Source organism: Anas acuta, chromosome 1 (assembly GCF_963932015.1).
Source record: "Anas acuta chromosome 1, bAnaAcu1.1, whole genome shotgun sequence".
Lineage (NCBI taxonomy): Eukaryota > Metazoa > Chordata > Aves > Anseriformes > Anatidae > Anas > Anas acuta.
Window position 1 is genome coordinate 81,289,959 of NC_088979.1, and position 17,338 is coordinate 81,307,296.

The window sequence follows — 17,338 nt, forward strand, 5'->3', positions numbered from 1 at the left end:
TAATTCTGAATGCTTTTAATGGATTGTACAGATTTCAACATCTGGTTTTACAGTCTCAGCTGAAATATATCATATTCCACACAGACATGATACACGTTCATCTAACAGATGGCACCTTCTGCCTCGCGAAGGAGCAACAAGTGACCCCACAAGGCTCCTGCTGGTTAACTTTTCCAAAAGATGTGTTTCTTGGCTAACTGCAGTATGAAAGTACTTGTTGAAAGAAGCAGAATGCACTCCAAAGTATTGCTCATAGGCCTCTCAAATAATTTTCGCAGAGGCACTAGGATCATATTGCAACAGAAGGATCTTCCAATATCCAATAGTACAAAGCTGACACTTTTTTACTTTCCAGTGTACGAAATCTGTTTTTGCACTCCTTCCTGTATAAAGAAGCATTGGATTAGAAGCTAGGCAGAAGCTTTACCAGGTAAAAAGAAGATAAGGGGTAAAAACAGAGACAGTTAAGCCTCAGCTAAAACCTTTCATATACAACAAGAATTTTGCAGTATTCCCTTCTCCACAGCCAGTTACACTACGTTAGTTACGTTAGCTATCAGACCTTAAAAAAAAGTTTTTAAAAAAAGTCAATTTTAATCAGCGCACTTCCACCTGAAAATGCAAGCCTGAACACAGTAGGCAAAAAGAAAATCCCGTTTCAAGGAAAATAACCATCTCCAATATTCACATAGCATGCCTTAGAGATTTCTAGGACTGTACTGCTGACACTTTTATGCTGTCAGAAACGTACACGTACAAAATATCTGCTGCAAGCAGGATATTGTTGTATCAGGCTACCTGAAAACCTGAATCTGAATGTAAGTTTAAACTGATCTTCTATAAATCACTTTACATTTTAAAAAAAGTCTACAGCCAGATGAGTTCTTCTTGTCAAGACAGAAGTTACAAGCTAACAACAGGCGGTGTTATAGTGATGGTTCTTCTATTTTGATCTTTTTTGTTTGTCCATTAGAACCATGCTGCAGATCCTGCTTTTTCTTTTTCTGCTGCTGCAACCTTTCCTCCTTCCTCTGTAGGTAGATGGCCGTGTCATCGAATGAAGCTTTGTAGAGGCTGCTGTAGTAGCTCTCTGCACCAACAAATCCTGCGAGTGGGCAAAACAGGAACACGAGACAAGTGTTAATTTCCTTAATGGTCCCAGCAATTATTTCCTGTGCTGGAATTCTAGATGAGGAAATTTCAACTTATTTACTGTGGTCCCATCTACTGTACTAAACATCAGCATTTACACTGTGTAAGCCCTGTCTGACTTGCTAAGAATCCATCCTGAATTCATGTTGCCAAGCGCAACCAAGCTAAAAAATGCTTACAGAGGCAGGCACATGACTGTTGAGCAAAGAAGGCACACAATTCTCTTGGACACTTGAAGAACTTCGAGGCTCCTGTTTTTAAAACTACTGCTGTAGCAACTTATTGTTAAGACATCCTGTTGGCATTCTTCCCCCGCGCTTAAACACTGCGAAGGGCCTAAATTACTATGCAACTGTCCTTAGCTGACTTCTTTCCTAGAGCACTAACTTTGAATAAGCCTGAAGCAGTAGACTTCAAACGGTGCTGTCCTACAGTACACACATAAGCACTTTTTAAGCATTCACCCCTCGTGATTTTGCTATAGTTTTGTGAATGCAGTATAACATTGTTCGCAGCATCTCCAGGACCGTAAGCTTACAAGAGTTTCAATAGGCAACTATTATCCAACTATTATCCATCCTGGAAAAAGAAACAAAAAAATTCACATTGTTTTTATAGATAATACCACAAGAGATTAGCCGGCTAGGTCCACATTTCTAAAATTTGTTAGAGGATCTATCTGACAAAGCTTTTTACCTCTAGTTACCCTTTGTGTTCTTACCTTTGCTTGCTTCCAGAAAAAATGGTTTATGAGCATGGAAACCCAGTATTTATTATGGTTTGGTCATGAAGCAAGCGTGCTACTCCACAGTAACACACACACAGCACACCTTTGTGTCTTGGTACACAAACATACCGACTCTCCCTCACCGATACTTGGCAAAGCACACGGTTTTACTTTCAAGGGTCTTGCACTCACACAGTAACCAACTGACTGGCCTTTGGCCCCGGGACAAATTGCACGCTGTCATTTTGGACATCCATTCAAATGGATACACTCTCTACTTGATCAATCTGCACTAAATCTTGCTCTGGCCTTTTCTGGGATCGGTTCCAACACAGCGTCAAATCGTTCAATGTCTGCTTTCAGACCGACCTAGCTGTCTTAGAGCCTACACAGTCAGCAGTCAGATGAAACAGGTCTGGAGAAGGTGAAAAGAAGGCTGCAGAGATATTAAGAAGATTGGGTTTAGGCAATATAATGATCACCTCCTTTAAGAGAAGTAACTACCTTCTCAAGCACTAATTCTGCACTGGAGTAAGTGGTTATCAAGTGAGCCTCCCCTTACTAATTAACGATAATAGACCCTGTCATTTGAGCAGTCCTCCTCTCCCAGCTGCAGCAGGCTACTGTGTATCACAGTAATTTGCTACACTGCCAAATTATGCTGGGAACCTCTCTCCCTGTCTGCTCTTACTACTTCTCTCTTGCTCATTTTCACTCAGTCCTTGTACTTTTAATAACCTGCCTGGCTCTAACTACCAAGTCTGCAACACCTACATGCAAACACTCTCCCTTACAAAAGGGTACTTGACTTCCTTTTCCATTTCAAAGGCCAAGCACAACCAACTTAATGGCAGCTATTATCTCGCTATCTCCACCATACTTCTAATAAAATTTCACACTCAGGCAACAGACAAGAAAACAAACAACAGTTTTCAGTATCACAGCAGTAAGACAGGCTGCTGCAGCTATGTATTAGGGTGTTTGTGTACAACCATATGCTAAGGTGTCTACGTAGAAGAGTTTTAATCCTATAAATACCTCCACCATTTGTTGAGAACAGTAACCTGAACACCCTTCAATACCAACACTAATTTCCATACCAGCTGGAGGGATGGAGCTGCGGAAGGAAAACTGAAAGATTATGCAGCTTCAAGAGAACTACCCTGAACTCTGATCTTGCTCCAAAAATATCAGACCTAAAATTGCAGTTCTTACACCTTCAGGCCAAATTTCTCACCTTCAAACACTGTCCAGTTGTCACGCAGATATTTTGACATCCTCTGTAATCCTTCATCATCAGGTACAGGCTGGGGAAAGAAGGAACATTGCATGAGCTTCTGAGCATAATGAACAAGGAACCTGGAGTATCACAGCCAACTGAAAAATGCCACAGATGAACACAGTGAAAGGACAGTGAGTGGAAACCCCCCAGAATCTTAGGCCCCCCCTTTTTTTTTTTTTATTTTCAGGTCCCCTACAGAAACCTGTCCTGAGTTTACCCATTGTTCCTGGGGACATGGTATAGCTTGAAAGAAAAGAAAATGGACTCTCACTTAGTAATTTGTGAGGATAAGGAATACCAGAAGGAACGCATTAGTGTCAAAGAACTTACCTAGAAATGTAATTTAAGCCCACCTTACAACACACAATTAGCTGGGGACTTGAAAAATTAACAAGGGAGCTTCCGGTTATTTAGCAGGTTATGACAGAGAGCTTGCTAGCACATCCCTCAACTTTGACTCCTTGTTCTACAGGAAAAAATAAAAAATAAAAATCCCAGGATGCCTCGAACCCCAAAATATCTCTCAGAGGCAGGCACAGAGAGGGCTATGCAAGAAGCATTACTGAGCGAACCACAATGGGATTTTCTGGTTTTGTGTTGTTTTTTTTTTTTTTTTTTTTTTATCAAGTGCAGCACACAAAGAGCACAGGCAATGGTTTAAAGTACTGAATGCAATGGCTGACAAGCGCTCTGCTTCATCCTACTGTGCCAGATGTTAGCTTTACCGGAGAAGAGACTGATAACAAGCTCTCAATGGCTTTGCATTATACAGAGGTGAGAGAAGTAGAATGAGAAGTATCTAAGACTTCTACTCAGTCTGAAATAGAGAAATGTGTCATTCAGCTTTCACGGAACACAGTTCACCCTGTTTTTGTTACCAGGTCAAGACTAAACAAAGCATCCATGGTGTTTTGTTAACAAAAGTATCTACCTTCCACTGTCCATCACACGGTCTGTACAACTGAAGAGGGGCTTCGCTGTCTTCCTGCAAAATCCAGATATCTCCTGCTTCCTCAAATGCAATGTCCCAGCCTTTATGTTTCAAAGAGATTTGCTGTCTGTAAGCTAGCTGCTGGGCAACGGCATCAAGCTGAAAGATGTAGACTGTGGGAATACTTTTGAGAGGGAAAAAAAAAATAATTACCATTATTAGCAAATCCACCTACTGCCATCACTTGTACAGCAAACTACAAACACCCACTCTAATTCCAAACTGAGCTAAAGCGAAGCCATTAGAAATTGCAAAAAATACCCTAACACTACAAATACAGTTTGCTTATGCGGTCAGAGGCAGCAGCTGTAGATACCTAACATGTCAAATGGATTTTCAAATGTCATATCAAAGAAAAAGAAGTCAATACTCCCTTTTCTTTAAGAGAAAAGGTAGTAAAGGGAATTTAATCAGGATTTACGTGAGGAGTGTATCATCACAGCACAACTGTGGTCACATCACAGCACTTCCACTCCTTTGTGGGTGGCTTACAAGGTCGACAAGACAACACTGTTTAGAAATGCTGGGCTCTAGAGCTGGAAATAAAAACCTGACAGAGCACAGCATGGCCCCTGGGAGAACTAGCACAGGCACAGCTTGTGGCTGACACGGCTTCCACTTCCAGAGCAGGTCTGGATGCCCACGCAGGGAGCCACTTGGCCCGGCAGCGCACATGATGGGGAGAAGCTGAGGCTTCTCTGAGTTCACTGAGGGGACGGATGATTTCACTGTATGGGCAGGTTTGGCAATCTCCCTCTGTCCTGTTGGCAAGCTTTTGTCAGTGAGAGCAGTTTTCTTGGCAAGATTAAGGTGCTGTGGAAAGAGAGGCTCTTTGTCCATCCCTGCAAGATATTCCCCTGCCAGTGGGACTGTAAGGTTCCTCAGTGCTCGGCCCTTCGGCTCCTGACTGCTTTCCTCATGCAAACACAAGATCTGAACATCCTGCATGCCAGGCAGGGCTCTCAGAACACCTCATGTTCCCTCCTGTGAGGGAAGGGCATCACAAGTCCTGCAAAACTTAACTATGCCAAGTAACCTTCGTACTCACCTCTGCATTCAAGCAGAGAACAAGCACAAAAAGGACTCTCAGGTTTCCTGTGAGGCCACAGGCATGTCTGTAACACTCAGAGATCAACAGTATCACACACTTCAGTCAGGGGAAGTGTTAGCGTATCCAACAGGGAAAGCTGTTCCCTCCCTAACAGGGGCTGTGATGACTTCAGCCAGTATTCCCTTTATTCTTACCAGTCACACAGAACAGCAACATAACTTCCTTGACAGCAGTAGGCTATTCTTCTCACGGTGTATTTCTAATAGGAAGAGAAAAAGAAACATCCTTATCAATTAAGACTATCTTAAAAGCAGAAAACTCACATTCAATTTCATGTCTTACCCTTTAAAATTTAGCACGTATCTTAACTTACAGCAAGTTAAGCAACGTAATTACATTTAAACTGCAGTCAAATATATTTCTGTACCAGTGTTTGCTGTTTAATGAAGCTTCCCACAATCACAGCCATCGTAACAGGGACCAAATGTAAAGGTTTTGTTGAGCTACTCTCAATAGACAAACCAAGAGAGAAGACAACGAAGGAAAGCATGCCTCCCTTAAAAATTCTCCCCTGCAACGTTAAGGGAAAAATAAAAAATAAATAAGGGCATTAAGTTTGCTTAGCCAGGATATCGCACTAGCAGCTTGGAGATTATAAACACATTACACTTGTTAAAGAAGAAGATAGTGATGCACTGCCAAAATCCTTGCTGCCCTACATGGAACGTGTTCTGAAGAACAAGGCAAGACTGCCTCAGGCCACTGTCCACATTAAAAGAAAAACACCCACAAAAAAAAACCACCCACACCCTAATTCAGAAGATATATAGTTTTATCTGGGAGAGAACCAGGGCAGTATCTTTGCTGGATAAACAGTACCACTTGAAATACATAACAGCCAATTTGGGGCTCCTTGAGTGGGAACTAAGAACTCGAGATGAGCACAGAATCTGCGAGAAGATGCCCAAGGGTGCTTTTTTGAAAGTATCTACCGTATAACGTGAAAGATGAGACTGCAAAGGCAAAAAGGCTGGTTCTCAAGTATGTTTTTACACTGCAATAACACTAGCATTTTGATTAATAAAACCTTCGTACTGTAGCAGTGGTGAGTTATTCTCCCTAGGGCAGGGAAAATGCATCGTCTTGTCCTCAGGCCCCCTCTTCCCTCCCACACAGCCTCCACCTCTTTCCCTAACGTGACACTGGTCACTAGGCTGAACCTCTGGCTTACCAGCTTATGCTGAATTTTACCCTTTGAGCTGCCAGCTGATGTACGGGAATCCTCAGGGGACTTACTTCAGAGTTTTGCAATCGATCCAGGAAAGCCAAGCAAGCTCTACAGCCTCCAAACGCCCAACTCAGCACATTTAACACAAGAAGCTAATTCTTTTGTCAACAGTACACGACACAGCTACTCAAAGACTAACCAACAGCAGGAAAGAAAGCTAATTAATGGCATAATTATAGCTGAAAACCAGTTACATGGAGCATCTCCAGCACAAAAGAGAAAAAAAATCCATTGTGTGACGCAATCTTTAGAGGGGAGGTGGGGGAAAGCAAGAAGAGCAGCATGCACGCCACTAGCAGTACATATTTCTCACTTGACCATTTGTTTGGACAGAAGAGGGCCAGTTTCTACTAGCCATTATCAAAAGGATGGTATGTTTCAAAGCTCTGGTAAACAGAAGGGACTAATTTCTTGCTCCACTGCAGAAATACAAAGTTGTTATTCCGTATTTTAGCAGTGAGACCCTGGACCCCCTGTATAGCGGAGATATAAAAAATGCTTGCAGCTTCAAAGACCGAGTAGGACGAGGATGAGTGGGCTGAACCAGAAAGGTTCACTGCAGCTCACACGCCTAAATGCAGTTACTGCAGCACGGAGCCACTTACACCACAGTTACAAAGTGGAACTGACAACCCCTTTGTAAACCACCAGCGGGTTTTCTAGGCATTTGAGGAAATAGGCCAAGATATTAAACTAAAAAAAATATATATATTTCTGCTAACAATGTTTCTTTCTGCCTGTCTCGGGGTGCAGTGATAGCAAGTGCCCACCTACACAGTTCAGGCCTTGTCAGAGAGACAAAAGGTTTTGTGAATGCAAAGTATGCAGAAGCTCTCCCCACCCTTCACTGGGGGAGGGAGGAGGAGACTTTGATTTGAACCAAATGTTACTCACAGCTGGACAAAGACACGTCTTCGTAGTAAGATCTTTCCTTCCCATGCTTCTTTAATGGGTAAGTTAACAATTGGTGAATTGAATGCATGGCCCTGAATAGTATCTTGCTCAAGGACAAGCCTATGAAATCAGTTAACTTAAATAAAAGCTCCAGGAACAGCCTGTGATAAACAGATGTTCAGTTGATACTCTCTTAACTTATTCAGCATTTCTGTGCCAGTGTTATCAGCCCGCCAACACCTTAAAATTAACTTTTGATGTCGCCTGTGAGAAAAGGTAACCCTATGAAAACGTAATGTACTGGAGCACTGGGGTGGAGTTGTGCAATTCACGTTCTGGACTTTAAACAAGCTTTTGCAGTCAAGAGGATCAAATGAGGTGAAAGCTCTGAATCGGGATAATATTTATACAGTATGATGGAATGAGAGAATTATTCCCATTCTAGTGGGAAAACGGACTGGGAATCTGCAACCTAGCGGCTGAAACCAACACTGCACTGCTCAAGAGCACTCCTACATTCCCAAAACGCACACACATTCATCACCTGCCATCCAAAATATGCTCACATTTCTGCACTCGTATGGCCCGGCGTTACTGGTGATTCCATCATCATTATGCTTCAAGCTTCGGTGCATTCATAGTGGGTATCGATGGTAAAAAAAATATGAAATGTGATGCAAAGGAAAGGAGAAAACAATCACACCCCCACCTAATCTTCAGTTGTCAGAGTCATTGGCAGACGGCGTGACAGCTACAACCTACAAAGTGCTGACTTCAGAGTCTGCTACCTTAAATTCAGACTATAAATAGCACACTCGGTTGTGATGATGATCCTTGCCCGTCGATACAGCTGGATGCACAGTAGGACTAAGTACCGCTGCTGGACATCAATTCCTCTGGCATTTCTAGCACTACAACACCTGCAAAACACAAGCTTCTTTTCTCCTTTGGTCTGGCTGGCCATCAAGACAGAAACAATCTCTATGAAAAAAATATTATTTGGACGATCTTTCCAGAAAACCACCCTGCTGATTATTAGGTATTTCACATGGTGCATTAAATAATGGTCACCACGCAGACTTAGAACCATAGCGTTGGTCTGACAGAAGTACTGACTGAAAAGTGCAGCAACACAGCAGGAAGGTTTAAATGCCATTTATCCGTCTGTAATCACCGGGAGACTGCCTCTTGCACACACATACCAACTGGGTCAAGCCAACTGAGTCTGCAGCACCCATAACTAGATTTGCACCAGGTTTACAGGGAGACAGATTTTAAGGTGCCTTCAAGAACTGGTAGCAAGCAGAATTACACAGATTCAAGGCAAAGGCCAGCCCAAGGCTTCCAAGGCCACAATTAGAAGACACATCATGCATGCAGTGGGCAGAGGAACTGCAAAACACTGCAGGAATACAGTTGATCGACTGATGTGTTATATTTATTAACCCACACTTTGTGTGTATTCCCTTTTAGGTCGCTGTTTACTCACACTGGGAGCAGCTAAACGGATGTCTCAAACAAAAAAAGGGCATCCCAACTTTCTACTAAGAGACCGCATCAACATATGAAGAGCATCCTGTAGAAGGGACTTCAGAAGCCTTCAAAAAATAGAACTTTTTTTCTTTTACATCGTTTGTATTACGTTTGGATAAACTTATTTGTAAGCAGTGGAGTGAGGATTCAGCGTCAGATCAGAGGTGGCACTAAGGGGCATGGTTTAGTGATGGGACTCAGTAGGTCAGGTAGGCAGTTGGAGTTGACCATCTTGAAGGTCTTCTCAAATGTAAGTATTTATCTTACTAAGTGCTGAGCCAGTCCAAGCATCTAGTCACATTAAAAACGATTCCGTTCTTCACAGCAAGTTGCTTACTGGTCCTCAATGATCCAGTAAAGCTACAAGGCAAAAATATTTAAAAAACAAACAAACAAAACATTCTTACCCCAAAAAGAAATGCCTTACTACATTACTGCAGGCACAGATTCGATGCGTATCAAATAATGTACCTGCATTAGCTACTTTGACCACAAATGTTAGAGCATTTTGGCTTTTAAACTCTCTGAGACACTTCCAGAAGGCTACGCATGGTGAGGTAATTTTGTGAGTCTTCTCAATCTTAATTTTCCCCTACTACCTCAAATCCTCCTGCACCCAGACTATGCAAGGATAGCAGCTAGGTGGTCTTGTGACCTCATTTATTGCACCCACTTTTTGCTCATGAAAAAAAGAAAAAAGCAGTAGCTACTTAAAAAAAAAAAAAAACATATTTCAAACGCTACACTCAAGTTGAAATGAGCCAAAGACCCCATGCATATGGGCAGAAGTTGCTTTTAAGTATGTTTTTCAAGTTCAAGAGCAGGTTAAATTGTCCGTATAGGTATTATCACAAACTCCTGCTGAAACGGACTCAAGGGCAAAAAAAACGTGTTCCAGTACCTAAGCTCTGCATGCTGTGATGCAAGTGGCTGCTCTCAGGGCTTATGAAATAGAAATGAAAGTTACATGTTATTATCCCAACACTAAAACAGCCCTGCTGATGTCTTTTGCTCAGAAAAACAAACAAACAAACAAACTTGAGTTGTTAGGTCTGTCGCTAGGAATGGGGTTCTTCCAAGTGTTGTGCTCCCAGTTCAGGAACTGGGAATCCCACTAAAATGATCAGGCCAGACCTATGAGAACAGCAAGGAACCTCTGAGAGATCCCTAGTTCCTGTCTGCTGGGAGAGGCACAGCACAGCAGACTTCGGCTGACCAAAACAACAGCAAAATGCTAGGGAAGAAAGACAACTGTTTAATGACATTTCGGCCTGGATATGAATTCTGCGGCGTTTTGGTCTCAACAGCTATAAATGGAGATAGGTTTCCCATTCCCCAACAACAAGGAAACAACCCTGGTCTTCAAAGACAAAGATTGTTAGAGATTCATGTTTAAAACAAACAAACAAACAAACAAAGCACCCAAAAGGATGGGCGGTAAGACAAACAACCCTTAAATAACTCCACGGATTAGCACCTGGCTTAATATAATGTAGGTGTGAGGGACAAGAACAAGTGCATTTCACTGCCAATTTGCCATGCTGTTCCACGTGACAAGAGGTAACAGAAGGAGAGATCAAGCACTGCTGGAACCACTGCTCACATCCAACGCGTGCCACATTAGCAGCCCAAGCAGGCTGCAGTAGAAGCATTGCTCCTGGGGTATTCAATTTTCACCTGTGACTCAGACATTTCTGTTTTGGACACTGCCCAGCTTCAAAACAACCCAAAACAATCCTAGCAGCTTGATCCCACCAGACGGTAACATTTCAGGTAACTGGTTACAAGCATTACAAAGCTTCTTCTTGCTCTGAGAGAATGTAAAGCATTGCTCAAGTTGCAATTTAAGCATTTTTTTAAAAAACGGGTTGATTTCTTAGATTTTTCCAGTGCTACAGGATATTTTCTGGCTAAGAGATTAAGGCATTTGTGTTTTCTGAAGTTATTAAGTGAAGGTTTATTTTGGTTTGCAGAACTTGTATTTTGCAAGAATTATGAACAGCTGCTTTTAGTCACTGTTTAGCATTTTTAGAAACACATGCAAGAATGTAAGGGACTTTCTTCCTTCCCCCAAATCCCAGGCTGTTGTAACAATTTCTACGTCTTATGTAACTTCCAAACCCACTGGCAGAAAGGAGGCACTCCTAAGAAAATGCGACAAACACTTTTGGGAGTCGCAAGGATCCAGAGAACAGCAAAAGCATTGACACACACACAGCTTATCACACAGCCATACCTGGTCTGTTTTGGTTGCATCGGGCCCACAGACACTGCTTAGATGGCAGCAGTATACTTCGTCCCCGCTTTTATAGTGCCAAAGTCTCAGAGTGCCATCCTGGGCAGATTGAAGAAAACACAAGTTGATTACCAGCAGTTCCTCAGGCAAAGAGTGGCCACTTGTGGCCTACAGCTAAACCCTATTTCCCTGAAGAGCTTCTCACAGAAGTTGCTAAATAGTCACTTAGTTAAGACCTCAAGCTGCAGATAAAGCATTTTAATTAACATCATTTCCCCCCTCAATTCTAAATTATTCAATCATGCTAACTTTAATTTTCCCTTTGAAGTGGAAATTGTGTAGCTGCAAGAGCACATTTCAAGTCCGTCTCCTATAGCACAAAGAGCACAGCAATACTGTGATGAACATTTTAGCAGCAATTCTTTCTGGTTGCCCTTCTCCACCCCTGCTCCTGTTATCACCCAAGTTCTCATTTGATTTGGTAACCTCCTGGAGAGAAGCTAAACACCTCTCTTCAGTGACTGTTTTTCCAGAGAACTTGCTAAGAATGAAACAGAGCTACACGGCACTAATGGTACAGTTGCTTAGAGAAGGATGAGAGGAACAAGAGACAAGAGCCCTAGTGAAGCAAGAGCAGCAGTTGAAACCAAATGCTAAGAATTACTACAATCTTCACAGAAAATATTACCTTCTTCCTATGCAGTTCTGGAAGTCTGGGATACAAAGACTATTGTTTCCCTTCTTTTAGATCAACTCCATCTGCTCTTTACAGGTTGCTCAAACCTCTACAGGTCTGGCATGACAAAAGGATCCCACCAATTTAAGAGAAGGATTGACAGGGGTGAAAACACTCACTTCTTCAATTGCAGTGCAGTACTATACAGTGCTTGGATGACAATCTCTACACAACATTCACTAGACATACTATGAGGACATACTTCAGAATAAGTCTCACAGGGGAAAGCAAGTGGGAGAGTGAACAGATTTCTCATCTCAAAACCCGTAAAAAAAAAAAGCTTGGATTCTAAGGCCATTAATTCTTAAGATGCTCATTATCATGGCAGGCTGGCATAATATTCATTTGCCTCAAAGTTGTTTAAACAGTCCAATGATTAGAATTTGTCTGTGCTCCAAAGCAAGAGTTAATGATCAAGAAATAGCGAGGACTTGGCAATTTCTCCATCCTGAAGTTCCTAATAAGAAGCTAGCTTCACTATAAACGTTGTAAATGGCTTTTATGCTCCAGCAATAGAATGACTAAACACTGAAAAGAAAGCTAAGAAAGGAAAGGAGGGGGAGAGAAGGCAAGCTGGAAGCCATGAGAAATTACACTGAGCGTCCCAGGGGACTTGGGGGAAAACACAGGCAGACAATGGTTTTAAAGTCTAAACTTCCAAGAAAAATATTTTTTGGAAGAAATTGCAATACATACCCCAGAAGCAGACAACAGCAGATCAGGATAGTTGGGTACTGCTAATATTCTGCTTACAAACCTAAAGGGAAAGAAGTCAAATTATGAGCTCTCTTGCATGACACTCTGGGATCTTTAAATACATATAATGAGAAAAAAAACACTGATTTTAAAGCGAATCTTCTAATAAAAAAAAAAAAACAGGTTCTCCAAATGAGCCATTTTAGAGAAGGAAAAAGTACTTCTACAGTACCTGGGTACAGTATATACACTATTCAAACTACTGATCCACTTAACAAAATAATAATTTTCCCCACCTGCACTCAAAGCATTCTACTGACTCCTTCCCAAATGAAAATATTAGTATTTAGGCAAAAAAAAAAAAAAAAAAAAAAAATCCAAGGCAGATAGATTTACTCTGATAGCATGGCTCCCCTTCCTCAATTCATGATGTAGATTAAAACCACAAATAAACAGATGCTTTTAAAACACTTCAACAGTGATGACTCAGCTTTCAGCTACCACCTCTCTCCCATCACAGTTGGAGAACACTCAATCTTTTACAAATTTTTAAAGCAAGCATGTGGCAATTTACCACCAGTGTCTGCATTCAGACAGAAAGCTTGTTTTTCAGAAGCATGTAATATTGTTATGTCTACATTCACTTGTCTGTGTTGAGTAACAAGGACCTCAACTTCTGGAGTTTATTATTATCTTAGAGCTCAGCAACATAAAACGCAGTGCCCTGAGCAGAACAGTACCTGAGTGGGACTGTCTTGCTTTTGAAAAAAGGCGTAACTTTAAGGCCATTAAAAAACAGAAAGGAAAAAAAAAAAAGAAAAAAGAGATTTGGGTCACTACAATGACAAACTTCCATGACAAAGCAGCAATAGCAGCACATGGAGGCATAACGGATCCAACAAGGATCACCACACACCCCACCAAACTAAGAAAATCCAGGACTGTGAAACAAGACAGGAGCAACAGCTGATTTATGTAATCCTTTACTTATTCATTCCTTTTTTAAAGATTGATTTTTTACTTGTGTATCAACCAATTTACGCTAAGTGCCTTTCCACTGTGTGGCCACTGATGAACTCCCTGCATGGACACAACAGTCCCAGTATAAAAATGTCTTTCTGAGTGTCAAGCACTGTTCATTATAAAGTACAATTGTGTATGTAGTAGGGGGAAAGATCAGACGTGGCTGTGTAAATATGCTATAGAAACCTACCTGATCAAAGACTACTGAGACCTTTGACATGAGCAGCCTGTTGCTGTTACACTACGCCAAGTCTACCCAGGTTAGACTACCAAATGATGTTATTTAAATCAGACTGGTACCCCAAATTAGTCTGTGTCCTAAATGCACTATTAAAAAACCTTGCTGGGTAAGTTAAGTCAGCAGCCAGCCAAGGAGAGTTAAATGTGTTCTGTGCCCTATGCAGGGTCGTGTCTTCTTTTCTACTTCGTTGCTGTGGACTTCAAAATTTAGCAGCGGATAAGACAACAGGACTGCACGACCCCTCAACAATAAAAAACCCTCCAAAAGTCCACAAAATTATACAGAGAAGGAGGGCAAACTCGAGACTTTGAAAACAGCACAACTGACAAACATTTTAAGAAGTAAAATATAGAGGAACTTTTAAAGTCTATTTGCCATTTGAGTCTTCTTCGTGGGAGAGCTACTGAGAAGAAAAGGGAGAGTACAGTCCCTCCTGGAGGCTAGCAATGACACACCAGCTAGAGGACATCCCCTGTTGGTCTCCTAGCAGGTCAGAGCGCACCTGAATCATGTCAGCGTAGGTAGCAGGTTGCCTTGCCACCTTCTCCTGTTCAGATCACTGTAATAAAAGGACCTTCACTTCATGAGGAAGAAGAAATTAAGGGAAGGGAAAGAGCATCCTTTCTGACATTTTTTTTGTACAGAGGGAACCCTGTATTTTATTAGGCACCATGGCAACATGAAGTTTTACAGGAATATCCCCGATGACATATCTTCTACATACCCTTCTACATGTAGAAGTGTTTTTGCCCCCAGCAACAGAACAGTCTCAAAAAAATGCTCCTTTTCTCAGCTGCTAGAAAGACCGGGAAACTACATTAATAAAGCATGATTCCTGGGATTTATTTTACGGCACCATTTTATAGCCCTTAGCTCACTACAGTCTAACATCCATGCAGAAAGAGTGCTGTTGTTATTTGTTTGGATTTTTTTTTTTTTTTAAACTAGTATTACCATGGAACCTCCAAGTCTGATCTCCACACTCTGCATCAAGTTGCCATTAGATTAGTGGCTGTTCAGACCACAAAGCTTCTCATTTCCTAGGATTAAGCCTGTCTTGAGCTGACAACCCCCAGGCTCTGGAGTCTTTGTAACCCAGACCCGATGTTTGATATGATTTGGGCACTTAATCCATTGAGGCACACTGACAAACTGCACACAGTGAACTTACTCTTTGTGTCCCAAGCAGTAGGAGACAATGTTATAAGGAGCTTTAGTCAAACTCACTCTGATCTTCTCATCTCTATCCGCAGTTAAGATATAGCGGTCGTCAGGGCTCAGCGCCTGTTGGTAAAAGGAGAGTTTTAGCACCCAGCAGTTCAACGGTTGTTTTAACACACTTTTTCCTAACCAGAAGAGAGAAGCAGTAGATCATCCATTTTTCTTGACTCTGAATTGCAGGTGCAAGTGTTAAACCATAAATTTCCACCTACAACAGAAGCATAAATCTTGATGACATCAAGAGAACGTAAGCCTAACGACAGCAACTTTGTCTCTCGCTAAGACAAGCAGCACAGACTACTGAGTCCCGTGAAAGCCTCTGAGCTCCAGCACTACAGCAGAAGTCCCACTGTATCTCCAAAAGTTAGAAAGTTATCACACTGAAGAGCTAAACTGACATGACAGTCTGGGTGAATTGCCGTATACACTCCATCTCCAAGTCTTCTGTGGCTGTAACACCAAGAATTTTTGAACAGTCACACTCCCAGAATAGACAACCCATATACTTGCTTCCTTTCCAAAATCAGCAAGAAGAAATCCAAACCATGTGTGTCATTTATACCTAAAGGAAGTAGAAACTCTTGAAGAAAAAAAAACAAGAACAGACAAACAAAAAACACAACACCACCCAAAGTCGGGACAAAGCAACAACGAAAGAACTTGAATGCAAGTTTTAGCCCTAAAGTGGTCAAGTAGCTGGACTTAATATTTATTTTGTATTTTTTTTTAAGTCTCTTCCAACTGAACTATTGTACTCTAACTAGGAATGAAATGCAGGTTTGCACAGCAACTACATGGAGGCACACTTACCACATCCAGTACCATAGACAAGTGCCCCAGTTCAAGCTTGCCTTCTGCTTGTGGCTCTGTTATTGAGTAAGAATAGACATCACCAGATTTGTCTGCAACCAGAATCTTATCCTCAGCAGCTGTAATAACGAGGGACGTGCATCTCCTATTCACAGACCTGAAAGAAAAATGGCACAGTTTGAACATGCATGGGAACTTCAGCAAGTCTGGATTCAGAGCCAGTTAAACAGACCAAGACAGACTAGACAAAAACCTGTTAGATGCCACATTCTTAATACAGCAGCAATGAGAATAATGTTACAGTAAGGTGTGCAGAGGCAAACAGCACTTTTGAGACCTCTTGGACCAACAAACTGTATGACAGAAAACACCTGAAAGGTGGGAGAAAAAAGGTGAAGCATTACAGCTGCTTGTTTGCATTTTGCTTGCTACATTCTCAATGGAGCATCTGACTAGGCAGCCTGCCAGTGCTTTAAAGAAAGCCTGGTAGACTTTGTGTTCTCTTTAATAAAAATACAGCCTAAACACGTGGAAAAGAGAAAGCCAGGCAGGAGGTCTCCCAGTACAACTATTTTGCAGCAACACGGGTAAAAACTGCACTGAGGCTATTTCTCCAGCTGCCACTTTGTACTGTAAAACAAAGTCCTCTGTGAGCTTTACAGACTCTTCCTCCTCACATGCACACAGGGAGATACAGTCGCAGGGTATCTTCTCCAGGCAAAAAACCCTGAACTGGAACTTTGACTTTCCCACATCATCATCCAGTATTTTATTGTTCCAGTAGTAGTGTAGCAGGTAATGTTTTTCCAATAGCTTTCGAGATAAATTTAAAGACCACACAGGTCAGAAAACAAAGTGTTGCAATAGGTTTAATCACAATTACTCTGAAGAAAGTTTCTGCAGATTAGCAGCTGTTGTTATCACTATTACTCTTTCAGTTTCAAAACACCTCTTTTCCAAACCTCTCCGTGTCCTGAAAGCATCGATACATGACTGCCAGTAACGGGGATCATAGAGAATGGCCATTTCTATTCACCTACTCTGAAATGTAGTGACCTCTGGAGGCAAAAGAACAACATGCTGCACTCCAGGTAGACAGATATCAATTCTAATGTATTTTAGTGACTGTGTAAAGGAGTACCATAACAATGGGAAAATATATAGAACACGAATGCCTACTAACTAACACATGGCAGGCTCAGGCAGCACAGTGTCCAAACAGGATACCTTGCTAACAAGAAGTCTTATTCCAAGTTTAGCTGTACTGCCTTTGACTTAAGAGACAGATCCAAAAGTTCCCCTCATCTGAAACAAGCTTATTAGGAGAGCTAGCATTAAATTAAATTATATTAAATTAGGAAAGCTAGCTTTAAATTAAATTATATTGAAGGTGTGAAACCTTTAATACAGCTTGCCATAAAACTACCACAAGTTACCTAGCTCAACTTTGGCATTCT

General features: G+C 41.6%; 1 protein-coding gene across 1 annotated transcript in view; it reads right to left on the reverse strand.

Annotated features, from left to right (window-relative positions):
* WDR4 (WD repeat domain 4) overlaps positions 1-17,338 on the reverse strand; it is a 20,753-nt gene continuing 3,415 nt past the window's right edge. The window contains exons 4-11 of the mRNA XM_068685059.1: positions 15,882-16,038; positions 15,022-15,134; positions 12,587-12,647; positions 11,155-11,253; positions 5,398-5,462; positions 4,093-4,276; positions 3,117-3,186; positions 1-1,105 (exon numbers count right to left, since the gene is read on the reverse strand). Of these exons, the coding sequence (XP_068541160.1) occupies positions 927-1,105; positions 3,117-3,186; positions 4,093-4,276; positions 5,398-5,462; positions 11,155-11,253; positions 12,587-12,647; positions 15,022-15,134; positions 15,882-16,038 (928 nt within the window). The 3' untranslated portion in view covers positions 1-926. The remainder of the gene's footprint in view (positions 1,106-3,116; positions 3,187-4,092; positions 4,277-5,397; positions 5,463-11,154; positions 11,254-12,586; positions 12,648-15,021; positions 15,135-15,881; positions 16,039-17,338) is intronic.